The 14,882-nt window shown below is 41.7% G+C and overlaps 1 protein-coding gene across 2 annotated transcripts in view; it reads left to right on the forward strand.

The window, feature by feature from the left end:
- The window catches only part of DHRSX (dehydrogenase/reductase X-linked), a 288,314-nt gene that overhangs the window by 119,139 nt on the left and 154,293 nt on the right, over positions 1-14,882 (forward strand). For both annotated transcript variants that reach the window (XM_075915713.1, XM_075915707.2), the window contains exon 3: positions 10,953-11,021. In XM_075915713.1, the coding sequence (XP_075771828.1) occupies positions 10,953-11,021 (69 nt within the window). The remainder of the gene's footprint in view (positions 1-10,952; positions 11,022-14,882) is intronic.

Genomic DNA, 14,882 nt, shown 5'->3' on the forward strand with positions numbered 1-14,882 from the left:
CTTTTGGGTCAGGACCCCCAATTTGAGAAATGCAGTATAGGATAATAGCACACAAAACCCATGGGGGAAACCAGATTTCAGTCTGTGACAGGTTGTTAATGGCTGTGAATTTGGTAGAGCCCTGTTCATTTGCAAAGAGTGATGCTGAATGTGGGTTAGGTTGAAGAAGGGGAACTTTATTAAACCTTGTGCATGGCTCTGTTCATGAAGCTGAGTTGCTTTCAGCCTAACTTGCTGACATTTTCTGTGTCCACTGGTGTCCTGTCACGAACAGTCCATTCAGAGGCATGGTTGCTCTGACTTCAGTACCACTAATCATGACATGTCATCCTTAATTTACAAACATTTTAATATAGATATTTAAAACGCACTGTTGATGCCCAGAGCCCAATCTATTTTCCTTTGGCAACAAATCGCTAACATAAAGCCAAGTTGGTGTTTCATCTCTACCACAAACTCAGGTAATTTACATAAATCTTGGAGGGTATGTCTACACTACAAAGTTAATTCGAACTAACAGACGTTAGTTCGAATTAACTTTGATAGGCGCTACACAGGCAAACCACTAGTTCGAACTTAATTCGAACTAGCGGAGCGCTTAATTCGAACTAGGTAAACCTCATTCTACGAGGACTAACACCTAGTTTGAATTAAGCAGTTCGAATTAAGGGCCGTGTAGCCACTTAATTCGAACTAGTGGGAGGCTAGCCCTCCCCAGCTTTCCCTGGTGGCCACTCTGGGCACCACCAGGGAAACTCGTCTGCCCCCCTCTCGGCCCCAGAGCCCTTAAAGGGGCACAGGCTGGCTACGGTGCCCGTGCCAGGTGCAAGCCTGCCAGCACCCAGCCAGCAGACCCTGCACCTGGCACGGCATGAACCAGCTACCCGCTGCCACCCAGCCCTCCGCCTCTTCCCAGGACCAGGCTGGCAGCTCCCAGGAGCCTGCCCGGGTCCGTAAGAGGCGGACGCCCACCTGGTCTAGTGCGGACATCATGGACCTTATCCACGACGTCCGCACTAGGCACAGGAAAGTGGCCGTCTAGGGCAGGAGACCTGCCAGCCTGGCACCCAGGAGCAGGTTTGCATGAAATTCAGGGTGGTCCAGTGAGACCCCCGACCCTGAGCCCTGAGCTTAGAATGGCCGTACTGGGTCAGACCAAAGGTCCATCTAGCCCAGTAGCCTGTCTGCCGACAGTGGCCAACACTAGGGACCCTGGAGGGGATGGACCGAAACAATGACCAAGCCATTTGTCTCGTGCCATCCATCTCCAGCCTTCCACAAACAGAGGCCAGGGACACCACTCCTACCCCCTGGCTAATACCACTCCATGGACCCAACCTCCATGACCTTATCTAACTTCTCTTTAAACTCTGTTCTAGTTCTAGCCTTCACAGCCTCCTGCAGCAAGGAGTTCCACAGGTTGACTATTTGCTTTGTGAAGAAGAACTTTCTGTTATTAGTTTGAAGCCTGCTACCCATTCATTTCATTTGGTGTCCTCTAGTCCTTCTATTATGGGAACTAATGAAGAACTTTTCTTTATGCACCCTCTCCACACCACTCATGCTTTTATAGACCTCTATCCTATCCCCCCTCAGTCTCCTCTTTTCTAAGCTGAAAAGTCCCCGTCTCTTTAACCTCTCTTCATATGGGACTTGTTCCAAACCACTGATCATTTTAGTTGCCCTCCCCTCTCCCACCCTCTCTCTTCCCCTCTCCCACCTCCTTTTCCCAGTCTCCCGAGTTTTGTTCAATAAAGAGAGTTTCTATTTTTGAACACACGTGTCCTTTATTTTGTACATCAGTAAGGGGGGCTAGGAAGGGGTAAGTGGAAGGAGGTGAGGGAGGAATGGGGTACGAGCCCCCAATGGGGAGGACTGGGCTGGCTCTGCGGGCTCCTCAGGGTGGAAGCTCTCCTGAAGCCCCTTGATTGACCCCCCCCCCCCCGGATGGCAGGCTGCGGCAAGTGCAGCTGGGCTGATGGCCGAGTGCTGTGATGTGCCGAGTGTGGGCACTCAGGGCACTCCAAGCCAGGACTGCTTTGCAAGCGGGGAACCCCTGAGAACTGTCTGTTCGGGGTGGGGGTCGGGTCCCTTTAGGCACAGCCCTCGGCTAGCCTGAGACAGCAGCTCCACGCTCTAAGTCCTAATCTGATGCCCTGCCGGCACTGCTTCCGGCCATCCTTAACCTCGGTTCAGGGTCCTTTCAATGTGGACATGCTAGTTCGAATTAGCAAAATGCTAATTCGAACTTGTATTTAGGTCTAGATGCACTAATTCGAATTAGCTTAGTTCGAATTAACTAATTCGAATTAAGTTAGTTCGAATTAGTGCTGTAGTATAGACATACCCGGAGATAGTTTGGTCTCCTCAGTAAGCAACCACTTTGTGGGGCTGGTCTCTGAATAGTTGTCTATTCTTTGATGATCTAGCTAACTCACTACGCTCTCTCTAGGTGTGTGTGTACTGGCTTGTAAGAGTCTCCTGTTCCTTTGGATCATTTGTCCCTATGTACCTTAAGTGACTTGATGCCACTGCATTCCCTCAGGATCTCTTAACAGACTTTTTGGTGTATGTCTTAACAGCTGGATTCTCACAGGGATTCCTGTCTTTAGGGCTGGTAGGGGCTTTGCTGACCTGTTATACCCTCATGCCTGCATTCTGTGATTGCGGCGAGGAGTCCTGTGGCACCTTATAGACTAACTGAAGTGTTGGAGCATAAGCTTTCGTGGGCAAAGACCCACTTCGTCAGATGCATGTAGTGGAAATTTCCAGAGGCAGGTATAAATATGCAGGCCAGAATCAGGCTGGAGATGACGAGGTGGATCCAATCAGGGAGGATGAGGCCTACTAGCTGATCTGGAAGTGGGACTCATCCTCCCTGATTGGATCCACCTCGTCATCTCCAGCCTGATTCTGGCCTGCATATTTATACCTGCCTCTGGAAATTTCCACTACGTGCATCTGACGAAGTGGGTCTTTGCCCACGAAAGCTTCTGCTTCAACACTTCAGTTAGTCTATAAGGTGCCACAGGACTCCTCACCACTTTTGAAGATTCAGACTAACACGGCTACTCCTCTGATACTTGACATTCTGTGATTGTTACATATCTCTTCTTACTGGTATCTCCATACTTCTAGTTGTAACAGATCTCCCCTCATTGATAGCATTTGTCCCATCAGTGCTTGATTTGGGACCTCTCTGATAGGGTGTTTTTATGTGCCAAAAATGTTAACAAGGGGTCTCAACCAGAAAAAAACAGCTTTGTGTAACAGTCTTATAGCTGGAAAAACTTAAACAATGAATAGTCTAGCAGCACCTTAAAGACTAATAAAACATGTAGATGGGTATGACCCACTTCCGGCTGTTTGTACAATTGAGTCAACTACTGGGGAGGAGGCAGGGTAGTCAAATTCTCATTCACATGTGAATTTCTTTAATTTTTTTTTAGGCAAATTGGAGGTTGCTGTTGAATAGTGTTCAGAATGCCTTGTTTTGTAAAGTGGTCCTTCAGTTTGGTTTGCTTCTTGTATCAGGCAGGGAATTCACATCTCTAAAATTTAAATACCAGTTCACTGTAATCAATTACTGCTTTTTACTGAAGGTAAATAAATCTGCTCCCACCTTTTTTCAGTGGTCAGGTCAGTCACTTATGTGACAAGAGTCTCTTCCAGTTGGCATTTATCACATGGCCATCAGGCATCACACCCATCTATCAAGAAGTGGAGCTGTGTATTTTTTTCTACCCAGAAAACACATTCTTGGGAGCACATTTAAGACCACTGTCAACATCCATGTATAAGGCTGTATTTTTCTCACGAAGTCCTTATGTAATGAGGAGACGACAACAGCTCTTTGTCCATAAAATATGATTGCATCCTGCACTCTCAGCTCATCTTTAATTTGAAAGTATAGGTCGACTCCTACTAGTACTTGTCTTTGGTGTTCTGTCTTTGCTAGAATTGCTGACTTTACTGCCTGTAGTTGTGTATCCTTTTCCACAGACTATTTTCATCAGTTTCAGTGTCAAAACTGGAAGACAGTGCAGTATGTTTATGGATTCAGTGTCCCGATGTTCTCCTGATGTTCTCCGCCATACTTGCTGTTGCTAGATATACATTCCCTGCTCAGAGTGTTAGCTAACACCACTACCCACCTAGCAGTGATTCTGGGTGAGTCTTCTCTGGAATATCTGTGGTGCTGAGCTTATTCATATTGGCATGTGTAGCCATCTATGGTTGCAAAGTGTTGTCCAAGTTTCTGTGACCAGATCCATTCCTTATATCACAGATTGTCAGGAGCTTGAAAGTTCTGACAAGATGTCATCATTCATGGGCAATAGACAGTGGCATCTTTTCGATGTCTGCTTCAGTGGCATTGGGTCATCTGTGGATGCATGGTTTGACTGATGGTGTCTTTGGTACTATAATACCCTTCCTCTGCAGATTTTCAGATCCCTTGTGTACTCCATAGTGCTATTGGAATTTTTCTTTACAGTAAGCACACATGTTCCACTGGGGGATCTGTTTCCAGTTATGACTTTTCTCTGAGGCACCCATTGAATTCGAAAACATCCCCCCACCCCATACTTTGTCTCTGTTGTTCTGTTTGCTTGTTGCACTGCAGCTGTAAAATATTGAGTCTGTGCCCTGGTCCGATCAATAAGCTGCATGGCTGTGTTCTCCAAGAACTGTCTGTGGAGCTTATCATCCATCACCACAGACTTCTGTAGGTATCATCTTTTATTCTTTTGGTTGGAGTGAGGTACTTCTCAATGTAAGATGACAGAATCTGATCCCAAGTCCAATGGGGTGATGTAACCAAATGGTTTGTCAATGCAGTTTATATATGTTTATATATATAAAAATGAATAGGGGAATATTTTTAACTGAGTTTGTTTTCTAGCTTTATTATTTGCTTTATACACTATTAGCTTCAGTGTTTCTCTGAGAAATAGAATTTTTCATCCCACTTCAGTCATGCTTTATTTTATGCATTTATTCAGTCAAATTTGCATGACCAGTTTTATCTTTGGGACTTGATTGCAGGAAGTATCATTGCTAAATCAGTCTCACTCTAATTTATTTCAATATTTTCATGGGACAAAGTAGAAGAAATTAGTTAGAAAAGGGACAGAACAGCTTTATAAATAATTCCATAACTGCGGTATGTTTTTATTCCCTCCAAATATTATGCCTTTAACAGAGAAAGTGGGGAAAGTATTTAAGTAGTTCACTACTCTGTTCCCAAGACAGTTGTTTCCTCTGAACAACTTTTCTCAAAGGTCTTTCTATGGACATGAACATGCCAAACTCTGCTACCTTTTTTTTTTAAAGCAGGATAGACAGTTCCTCTCAAGTGAAGAGAGCTAATCCTCAAATTCCCATGGCTAAATTCAGAAGTGGTGACAGTGAGCATGATTCCACAGAATCAATGGGAAAAAGATCCAGGAATGATACTGTACTGAGAGTCACAAAGTCTGAAGAGGTCATTTACAAACATGTTAAAACACTATATTGTGGCTGCTCGTATCATGTCTGGATTTAGTCCTCAAACCATAAACTCTCACAGGTCTTAAATGTCCCGCTGTACTTCAGAATACTACATGTCTTTTAGCATGGTGGTGATACAATAGCATCTATTTGAATTTAAGTGCCAGACATTGTGACCTACATCATTCTCTCCTATTCAGATTTCAATAACCTGACTTTTAGTAAAATAAATATACTTTGCTTCCTCAATTTTGTCATCAGGCAGCATCTTTTTAAGGCCTGATCCAAAGCTGATTGAAATCAGCGGGAGACTTTGTGTTGACTTCAGAGGGCTTTGGATTGATTAGTGAAACAAAATCTTGAACAGCATCTTTCCATGCGTTTTCACTCTAGCTATCTGTATGATGTCTGCTAAATGGCTGCTTTCTCTTCCTTCTGTAACCATTTATAGTTAGATACAGTAGATGTTGATTCATTCTGTAGTCATAGAATAGAAGAGTAGAACTGGAAAGAACCTAGAGAGGTCATCAAGTCCAGTCTCCTGCACTCATGGCAGGAACAAGCACTGTCTAGATCTTTTCTGACAAATGCTTGTCTAATCTGCTCTTCAATATCTCCAGTGATGAATATTCCACAAAATCCCTAGGCAATTTATTCCAGTGTTTAACCACATTGATAGTTAGGAAGTTTTTCCTAATGTCTAACCTAAACTTCCCTTGGTGCAATTTAAGCCCATTGCTTTTGGGCTGTGTCATCAGAGTTTAAGAAGAACATTTTTTCTCCCTCCTCCTTGTAACACCCTTTTGGGTACTTAAAAGCTGTTGTCATATCCCTTCTTAGCCTTCTTCAACCCAGTTCTTTCAGCCTTTCATTATAGGTCATGTTTTCTAGACATTTCATTGTTTTTCTTGCTCTTCTCTGGACCATCTCCAGTTTTTCCACATTTCTCCTGAAATATAGTCATTATAGATTTAGGGCCAGATGCTGCTCCCTTTGAAGTTCCATGTGCATTTTACCATTACTAGCAATGGAAGTAGGATCAGGCACTTACTGAAAAAATTCCTTGTTGCTGGGTGCTTTAAATTCTCAGTTTTCTACCTCAAAGGCTCAATAGTTGTAGCGACTGACAAATATTGCTTTGGAAAAATTATGTTGGTTGAACCTCTCTAGTCTGGCACCCTTGGGACCTGACGGAGAGAATTCGCTGACCCACAGGACGTCAATATTGTCTAACAGCATACCAACTCTTCTATGGCTTACTGGGCTCTTAAAACACATCTAGGGGTAAATTAGAGCTAAATAACAGCACAGGCGCTGGGAGCCAGGACTGGTGGCTGTAAGCAAACTTTATGGGACTAAGGGAAATTTGGCCACACCCATGATAAGTGGACATCCAACTAAAGAAAATCATGCCAGATCAGAGAGTGCCAGACTTGGGAGGTTCAACATTTAGTCCATTTGAATCAGCCTCTAGCTTATTTATTCATTAATACAAAGCACAGACTGCTAAGTCTTTTTTTTAGCTTTTGTTCAGAATAGTTTTATCTTTTGCATTTGTTGGTTTTTATCCTTTTTGTGGCAGCTTGATTTTTAGCTCTGTCACTGATCTTGGATAAGTCACTTTGCCTCTCTGTGCCTGTGGTTCCCATTCTTTGTCATAGTTATTTAGACTGTAAGCTCTTCAGAGCAGTGCCAGTTGTTTAACAGGAGACTGTATAGTTTCTACTATTATGGGGTTCCAGTCATACATTTCCATTTAGACTCTACCATAATAATACTGATGATAATAATAATTAATAATAAACATGGTGTTTTAATGACAATAGACACTAACAATAAACATTGATATTGCATCTTGCCCTCATACATATACAATCATATAGAATTTTAATGCAGATTAACTTTTAGCTAGACTTTTAAAATCAATAATATTCTATTACAGACATACATGTTTCTCTAAAATTGTACAGGGTGTTTTAAACATTCTATTTAAATAATGTAAGTACTCTGTTATTGTCTATAGTTTCTTGTTGTGATTTATGTGGAACCCTTTAAAATTCAGAAAACCTTTTTTGTTTCATCCTTATTACATTTTATAAGACATTTCAGTAAAGATATTTCAAATGGTGCTTGCATGTTTTTATCTTTCCTTTATTTGAGTATCAACATCCCTGACGAGTCCGCTCAGATTTGAGAGTGTAACCTCTTTGAAGAGTCTGCAGTGAGAGGATTCAACATATTTTGTATTTTTGTCTGAGTCCTACATAAAACAGATGATTTATATGTATAATTCTTAAATATTGATTGGTGACTTTTAAAAATAATCACAATGTATTACCACATTGTACCTTTTAAAATTAGCTCTCAGTCAGAGCTGTTCTCCTTTATGTGCACAGCCTGCTTTACTAGTGGGTTACAGACTCATTTGCTAGACAGCATTACAAGACAAGGAACTGGGTTGTGTTCCCGGCTCTGGAAAGGGACTGTGTGGTACAGAGTTTAAAGCAGGAGTCTGAAAGTTAGGACTCCTAAATACTGTCTGTTAAGGTAAAAGTATGAGACATTGCTCAATAATGAGGGTTATAAGTGAGTGGACTATTGAAAGTAGTCGATGGAAAAAGCAAGACAAGAATTCATTGTCTGGCTTCCATCTCAATGCATCTTCCAAACAGTATTTCTTTCAAAGGACTGCCTCTTCCTGCCTAGCCCTTTGTTTGGTGACAATAGGTCACTGTGGGCTGGGAATGTGCCCATTATAGCTGGGATATTCAGAACACTAAAAAAATACATGCTCAGCATGTGGAAATATTTATTTTTCTCTGGTTTATATAATCCAGCCAAAAGTGAACAGATTTTACTGGGGTGAACAAAATACAGAGGCACCACGACTAATCCCTCAGCCAAGTTAAAAAGGAACTACATTGTGTGTTTACTAGTGGCAGAATTACCCATTTTCACTACTCTCAGTCTTCATTGAGTTGTGTTTGCTCAGATTTTCAAAACAAAGTTCATCCTAAGGCAGAGATCAAGCATGGAAAATTTTCGACCAAATGGTTGGTTTGTCACAGTATAAGCAACTAAAACAGGGGATTAAAATGGAATGTGTTTATCAACTTTGATTATAAATGTTGCTTTGCCTCTAATCGAGAAATCACTCGTTTCTTTAAAAAAATAATAATCAGGAGATGTAGATTATTTTCACAATCTTATTGTATCTCTTTGCAATACCTTACTTTGTACTTTTTGTAGAGATTTGGTCACTTATCCAGTCTGTGTATTCGTCCCTAAAGCAAAACTCATTTAAAAAGCTTCTAGCACACAGCTTTGGTAAAGGTGATTTTTAATTTTATGATGTTCCTAGCTCCTAGACTCATATTTTCAAAATACCTCTGAGGCTAATATGAAAACAGAGTTGAAGCAGCTATTTAGTAAAATGATTCCTCTGTCCCAGGGTATTAATATATGCAAATAAGAATAAACTGAGTTCATTTGGAGGGTCCTGCACTTTAACGAATAACCATTAATATGGCAATGAAAATAATGTGAATTAAAATGTATTGTGCAACACACATTCTTTGAAAAATAAATTAAAATAACATACTGAGAGTTAAATCAAGACACTGGAGGCTTTAATATGTACATTCATTGTGCAATAAAATTCTGAATGAAAAGAGGATCAGATGGGATCCTCACAGGGTTTGCCACGGAAGTCAGTTTCTAGCATAGCTGCATCCAGCACTGTGAAACATTGATTTTTGAAACCCCACTGTAGGAAATCACTTAAGCTGAAAGAGTGAGGAGAGTTGATTCCTTGCCCATAGTTGCTCTGTGCAAAGTTCCACGGATATGGCAGTTTCACTGTAGGGTTTGTTCTTTGACACTGCATCTATTTCCAGAAATTAGGATCAAGCTGAATGTTTATATGTCATAAAATCCCAGCTGGATTTTGAAGAAAAAACCCCAAACACTGCAAATGTGTATTTCTTTGGTTTGTTTCAAAATGGTTAGGAGGAGTAGATCATCTAAGGTATACAAAAGGAACTGAAAAGCTGGTCTATCAGTAGATACTGTACATAGCATTATAGACTAGTGTATTTGTTGGTGTTTACAGGTAAGCTGTCTTCCCATTAACATTTTTTAAATGGCAAAGTTTGCCTGTTTCAACTGCTTTCATATAAAAAGTGAATCTTCTCCTTCCATTGCATCCTTTTGTCACCTCCAGACAAAAAACTGTAATCCCTGTACCTAGGACTAAACATGGAAGCAATACTGAGGCTTTAGCTTCTGCAGAATATATAAGACTACCATCTCAGTGGCCTGAGTGACATCACCCGTGTGCTGGTCCTATCTCTCCATTTATTCTTGGACCACGTGGCTTATAAAATCCAGAATGAAGTGTAATGAGGGCCCAGAAATGAAATGCTCTCTCTCAAGGGAGGACAGGATGAAACAAGTTCCCAGAGGTAGTCAGACTAATCCAAAGGGCATGCCACAATAAACTTCTCTATGAAAGCTACATAAGCAGGAGAAAGGAACTCACAAATGGAAGATGACTAAACAAAACAAATTCCTACTAAACAATAACTAAAAATGCAGAAGAAAAATAAAGCCTTCCTTGCCATCCAGGTTTATTAAAATGCAGGCTGTCCTTATATAACTGAAGGGGGCAGAAGCCTTTAGTATGTTCATTAGGGAACTCTCCATGGGCATCTAACTTAGTAAGAACTTAGATATTGCGGTGGTGGGTGCTATAGAAAATCTCTATCTGTTGATGAATAGCCAGAATTGCAAATTCCTTTTTCAAAATTAAAACTCTGTTATAAAGCATAGTATTCTTTTTTGTTCCAAAGACAACATTGTTACAAGCAACTGCCAAACAATGAATACTATCCAGCTGTTAACTGTGATTGTCTACTGTAGTTCAGTGACATGAACACAGAGCTTCTTCTCTATCTTGGTGGTCTACACTTTTCTATTTGTGCCAGTAAGAACTGTGCCCATACATTGAGTTAGATAGACTGGATATTTTAGTGAGTACCCATCAAAATACCCAGTGAAATCCCATAAATTCTTTTTTCTTTGTGGAAAAAGAAATGCTATGGAGTCCAGGTTGATTGCTTTATGACTGCTTGAGACTCTATTTCTGAAACATGCTTCACTTGAGTCACCAGATTTAGTTTAGCTGCAGCTGCTCCAGCATGTGGCTGTCCAGGCCTCATGCAATAACTAGAAGAGACAAAATAGTCCAGTCATGTGTGAATAGCAATGTATTTGCCTGGTGCTTTTTGAAACCTCTGTTAGTGTAATTTCAATAAATAATTCTCTTTCACTTCAAGCTTGTTGTTTGCTTTCTAGTTTTGGCGTTTTACATTGTGGTTAACTTATATTTGTGGGATGATAGGGTACTCAACAGTTTTTAAACTGATTGCATTATTAATTTTGCATTTTCTTGATGATGACAGCTGGAAATGATGAAAATGAAGGCCGGGAAGCAGCGAGGAAAATAAAAGAAGAAACTGTGAATGAAAAAGGTACCATACTGTATGCATTTGTAAAACAACTGCTGTTTATACCTCATGGCATTTTTCTTACTGATTTAGATTAATCCTTTTCTGTGGCATTTATGTGCAAGCAAATGAGTATGTGTGATCATGTGTCTTTGAAATGTTGCATCTTGGGAAATGAGTTCCTTAATCATTGTTTCTGATTTTATGTAAAGATGCACTTTGAAAATGGCTTGACTATGTAATGCTTGGATGTTACAACAGAACTGCTTGTAGGTTCTGCAAGGGCCTTGTGTAGATTGCAGTAATTCGCTCTGTGTGTGCGTCTGTGTGTGTGTGTTTATGCATGCAGGGGCCCTTTGTAGACTGCAGCAATTGTGTGTGTTTGAGAGAGAGTGTGAGAGACAGACAGACTGACCGACAAAGTGTTTTCTTTTGTTGTGTGGGAAATCCCAGCAAAAGATATGTTTGGGAAGAGTGCTAACAGTGCAGGAATATAAGATATATGGATTCCTGCCCAGCTCTGCTCATTTGACACACGTCTAGAGCTTATCAAAATTGGTAACAGAATTCTCTTTTAAAAACAAACTTTCAAGATAAACAAGAAAAATGCCAGGATATACAGTGAAAAATAGCAAGTTCTACACTGGGAGAACAACAGTGTGCCTTTAAAATGCCTTGATATGTCAAAGAAAAGAGAATTTGTTACTTGTATCCTGGGTTGCTTTAATACTGCCTTTTGACCTATAATAAATCAATTTTATGCAAAGTACATGATCTGTATGAGTCAGAATCCTTGAAACCTCACTAGTAAAACAATTTTTCTACATTCCAATACACAATCTAATTCATTGGCTGGTAGAACGTTATTGTGTTGACTAATTATAATTTTTAACCTCTTAAAAAGATGTCTGAGTTTTCAAACCTTTATGAACTGGTTGAATTAAGTTCTCCCATGCACAAAGGAGACTGTGATGTAGTCTGACCGATTGTCTGTTTAAGAAAGAGAAGACTGGTTTTGTGTAGACACAGCTTTATTACAGCTGGAAGAAAAGTCCAACTACTTCATCATGGAGCTGTGAGGATTACTTTAGTCATGTACTTTTCAATCTGTTCTATGAGTGATCAGTGAGAAAAGGAAAGTGACTTTATTTCTAAGAAAAGTCATATAGCAAACACTGTTCCCTGCCAATTCTAGTTTGTGATTTATTTTCTAGGCCATTTTATCTCTTAGAAATCACAGGGTGTAGTTCTTCCAAAGTAATTTGTGGTGACTCACCATCACTACTTTGATGTATATAATTCCTTGGCAAAATATGCTGCACAGATACTGGAATGCTTGAACTCCACCCTATTTAGGACCTTCAAGGCTTCTGTTAAAAGTTGCTTCTGCTTTGGGGGACTCTTTAATATTTACTGTTGTGGTGATTGAAAGAACAACAAATAGTTCATTAAGATTTATCTTTTTTGATTTTAAAAAATTGGCACCCACCATAGCTTCAGGATGCATAATAAATTAACAGAATCCTAAAAGCAATAGGGTAATTGCTATACTTTTTAAAACTTTTATTGGGAGTTTCTTTTGTGAGAAAGGCCAAATTTTGAGTAAGTTATGTTGGTAAATGTACACTCAGTTGAATAATCCAGATCTCTTTTACTCTTACCCCAGTTAAGAAATCATTCCCAGGACCTTGGGCTCATCTAACCCTCTGAACTAAGGAAACACGTTTTTTGAATGATAACTTCTTTCAGCCTGTATTTGGTAGAACCCATACATTCAGTAAGATGAGGCAGTACTAAAGATGAGCTATATCAAGACTGGCTTAGTTACAGCTCTAGTGACTAAGAGACATCAGTAAATATAGATCCTGATGGGTCGGTATCTGTAAAGGCTAGACAATTCTTAAATTAAATTTAGAAAATAGGACAGAGTTTGGATTTTTATGCATGCGTCACTCTGTTTCACAAGGGAAGAAAAGAAGAACACTGTTCTTGGGGAAAGGGTGGGAGAGGGGGAAAACATCCCGAGGGGAGAAGATGACTGGAAAGAGAGAAATCCGGGTCCTAGTGAAGTCAGTGGTAAAACGCCCTTTGACTTCAATTGGGTTTGGATTTCAACTTAAAATATATATTGAAAATGTTTTCTTGGGGTTGTTCTTTTTTCCCCTCTCTCTTCATGATGAAGAATGGTATTATTTTCAAGTTAGAAATATTAAAAATGTCAAGTCCAATCTTCTTCAGTTTTGCTGGAAGACTCCTGGGAAGCCAGAATGATGTAAAAGTTGTGATGAGGGGATATTACTATTATTCATTATTTGTAGTCTCATATTGCCTAGGACCGTGGTCCCCAACCCGGTGCCCGCGGGCGCCATGGCGCCCGCCGGGTTCTTTACATGCGCCCGCGGAGCAATCTGGGCTGGCAGGTGCCAGCCCCGGGCGCATGGCCGGTCCCAGCCCCGGGTGCGCCGCGCATGCCGGTGCCGACCCTGACCCCCGCCCCTGGGTGCGCCGCGCGTGCCCTGGCCGTGGCCCTGGCACCGGCCCCAGCCCCGCCCCCGGGGGTGCCGCGCGTGCCCCAGCCCCAGCCCCGGCCCCGGCCCCGGGGCCCCGGCCCCGGCCCCGGCCCCGGCCCCGGCCTTGGCCCCGCGGCGCTTCCCGGGGGGCGCCGGCCGCGGGCGCTTGGCTATGGGGGGAGCCCCGCCCCTGGGCATGTGGCTGGGGGTCTGCCCCCGGGCGGGCAAGTGTCCCCGCCCCCTGGCGCCCAGCGGGCGAACGGCCACGCCCCCGGCGCCCGACAACCTGAAAAGTTTGGGGACCACTGGCCTAGGATCACCTGTGATGGACCAGAGCCCATTAAGATAGGCACTATACAAACACAGCATGGCAGACTGTGTCTCTGCTCCAGAGGCTGGTAGGTTATTTCAGACAATAACATGCATGAATGCCTTTTTTTTGCTTTCCTAGATGTCAAATTTGAATTAGGAAATGTTTCTCTCATATTAGCAGAAGATTTTAAGGGACTCCCTTCTGAAATAGTGGACAAAGTTGGGATGGGTAAGGGATGTGACTGGAATTTATCAAATAAATTCTTAGTTGTGGAAATTCCTTTCCTAAACAGAATTTTATCATGAGACTAATCTATTCATATGGGGAAAAGTTGGCTCTGGCAATTGCATTTTATAAGGAGGGAGCTAGGAGCTTTTTCCTGTCTCTCCTACTCATCATGCACACCCACAGAGACTGTGCTCTCCTAGCAGCTTAAGAGCGCAAGTCAGAGAGAAGAGGCTGGCCATATACATGCGGACCACAATATCTTAAGGAGAGAGGGAAAAAAATTGTGCCCTTGAAGATACAGAACTTCCACTGATGTGGTGCTTGTTCACCCAGCCCCAGCTGTGGCTCTGATTGTTGATGACATAATCTGGTGCATGGTTCTTACTTAGCAGACTACTGCAGTTTGTCTGTGATAGAGTGCCTCTTCTCTACCTCTGCTGTGGTTTTCTTGCTACTCATTTCATTTATAATCTGCATTTCAAACAGAAGTTCATCTGTGGAACAGAAGTTAAATCTGTGGATTTAGTATGCCATGTGTTATGATAATGTTTGAATTTGCATTAGTAGTCACAGTAAACGTTGGGTAAGGTTAATCAGAAACCTCTCCTTTTTAAGCTGTTTGTGATTAAGGTGGTTTTACTCCTATTTCTCCCCTAACTTTTAAATAGGATTATTCTAGGAGGGGGTGGGTGAGATTGTGGCCTGCATTGTGCAGGGGATCAGACTAGATGATCATAATGGTCCCTTCTGACCTTAAAGTCTATGAAATATTTCCTCTTGAGCCTAATTGTTATAACTCCAGGTCCCACACCGTGTTTGTGACGGCCTTCCTTT

This window comes from Pelodiscus sinensis, chromosome 1 (genome assembly GCF_052426305.1).
Source record: "Pelodiscus sinensis isolate ZL-2025 chromosome 1, ASM5242630v1, whole genome shotgun sequence".
Classification (NCBI taxonomy): domain Eukaryota; kingdom Metazoa; phylum Chordata; order Testudines; family Trionychidae; genus Pelodiscus; species Pelodiscus sinensis.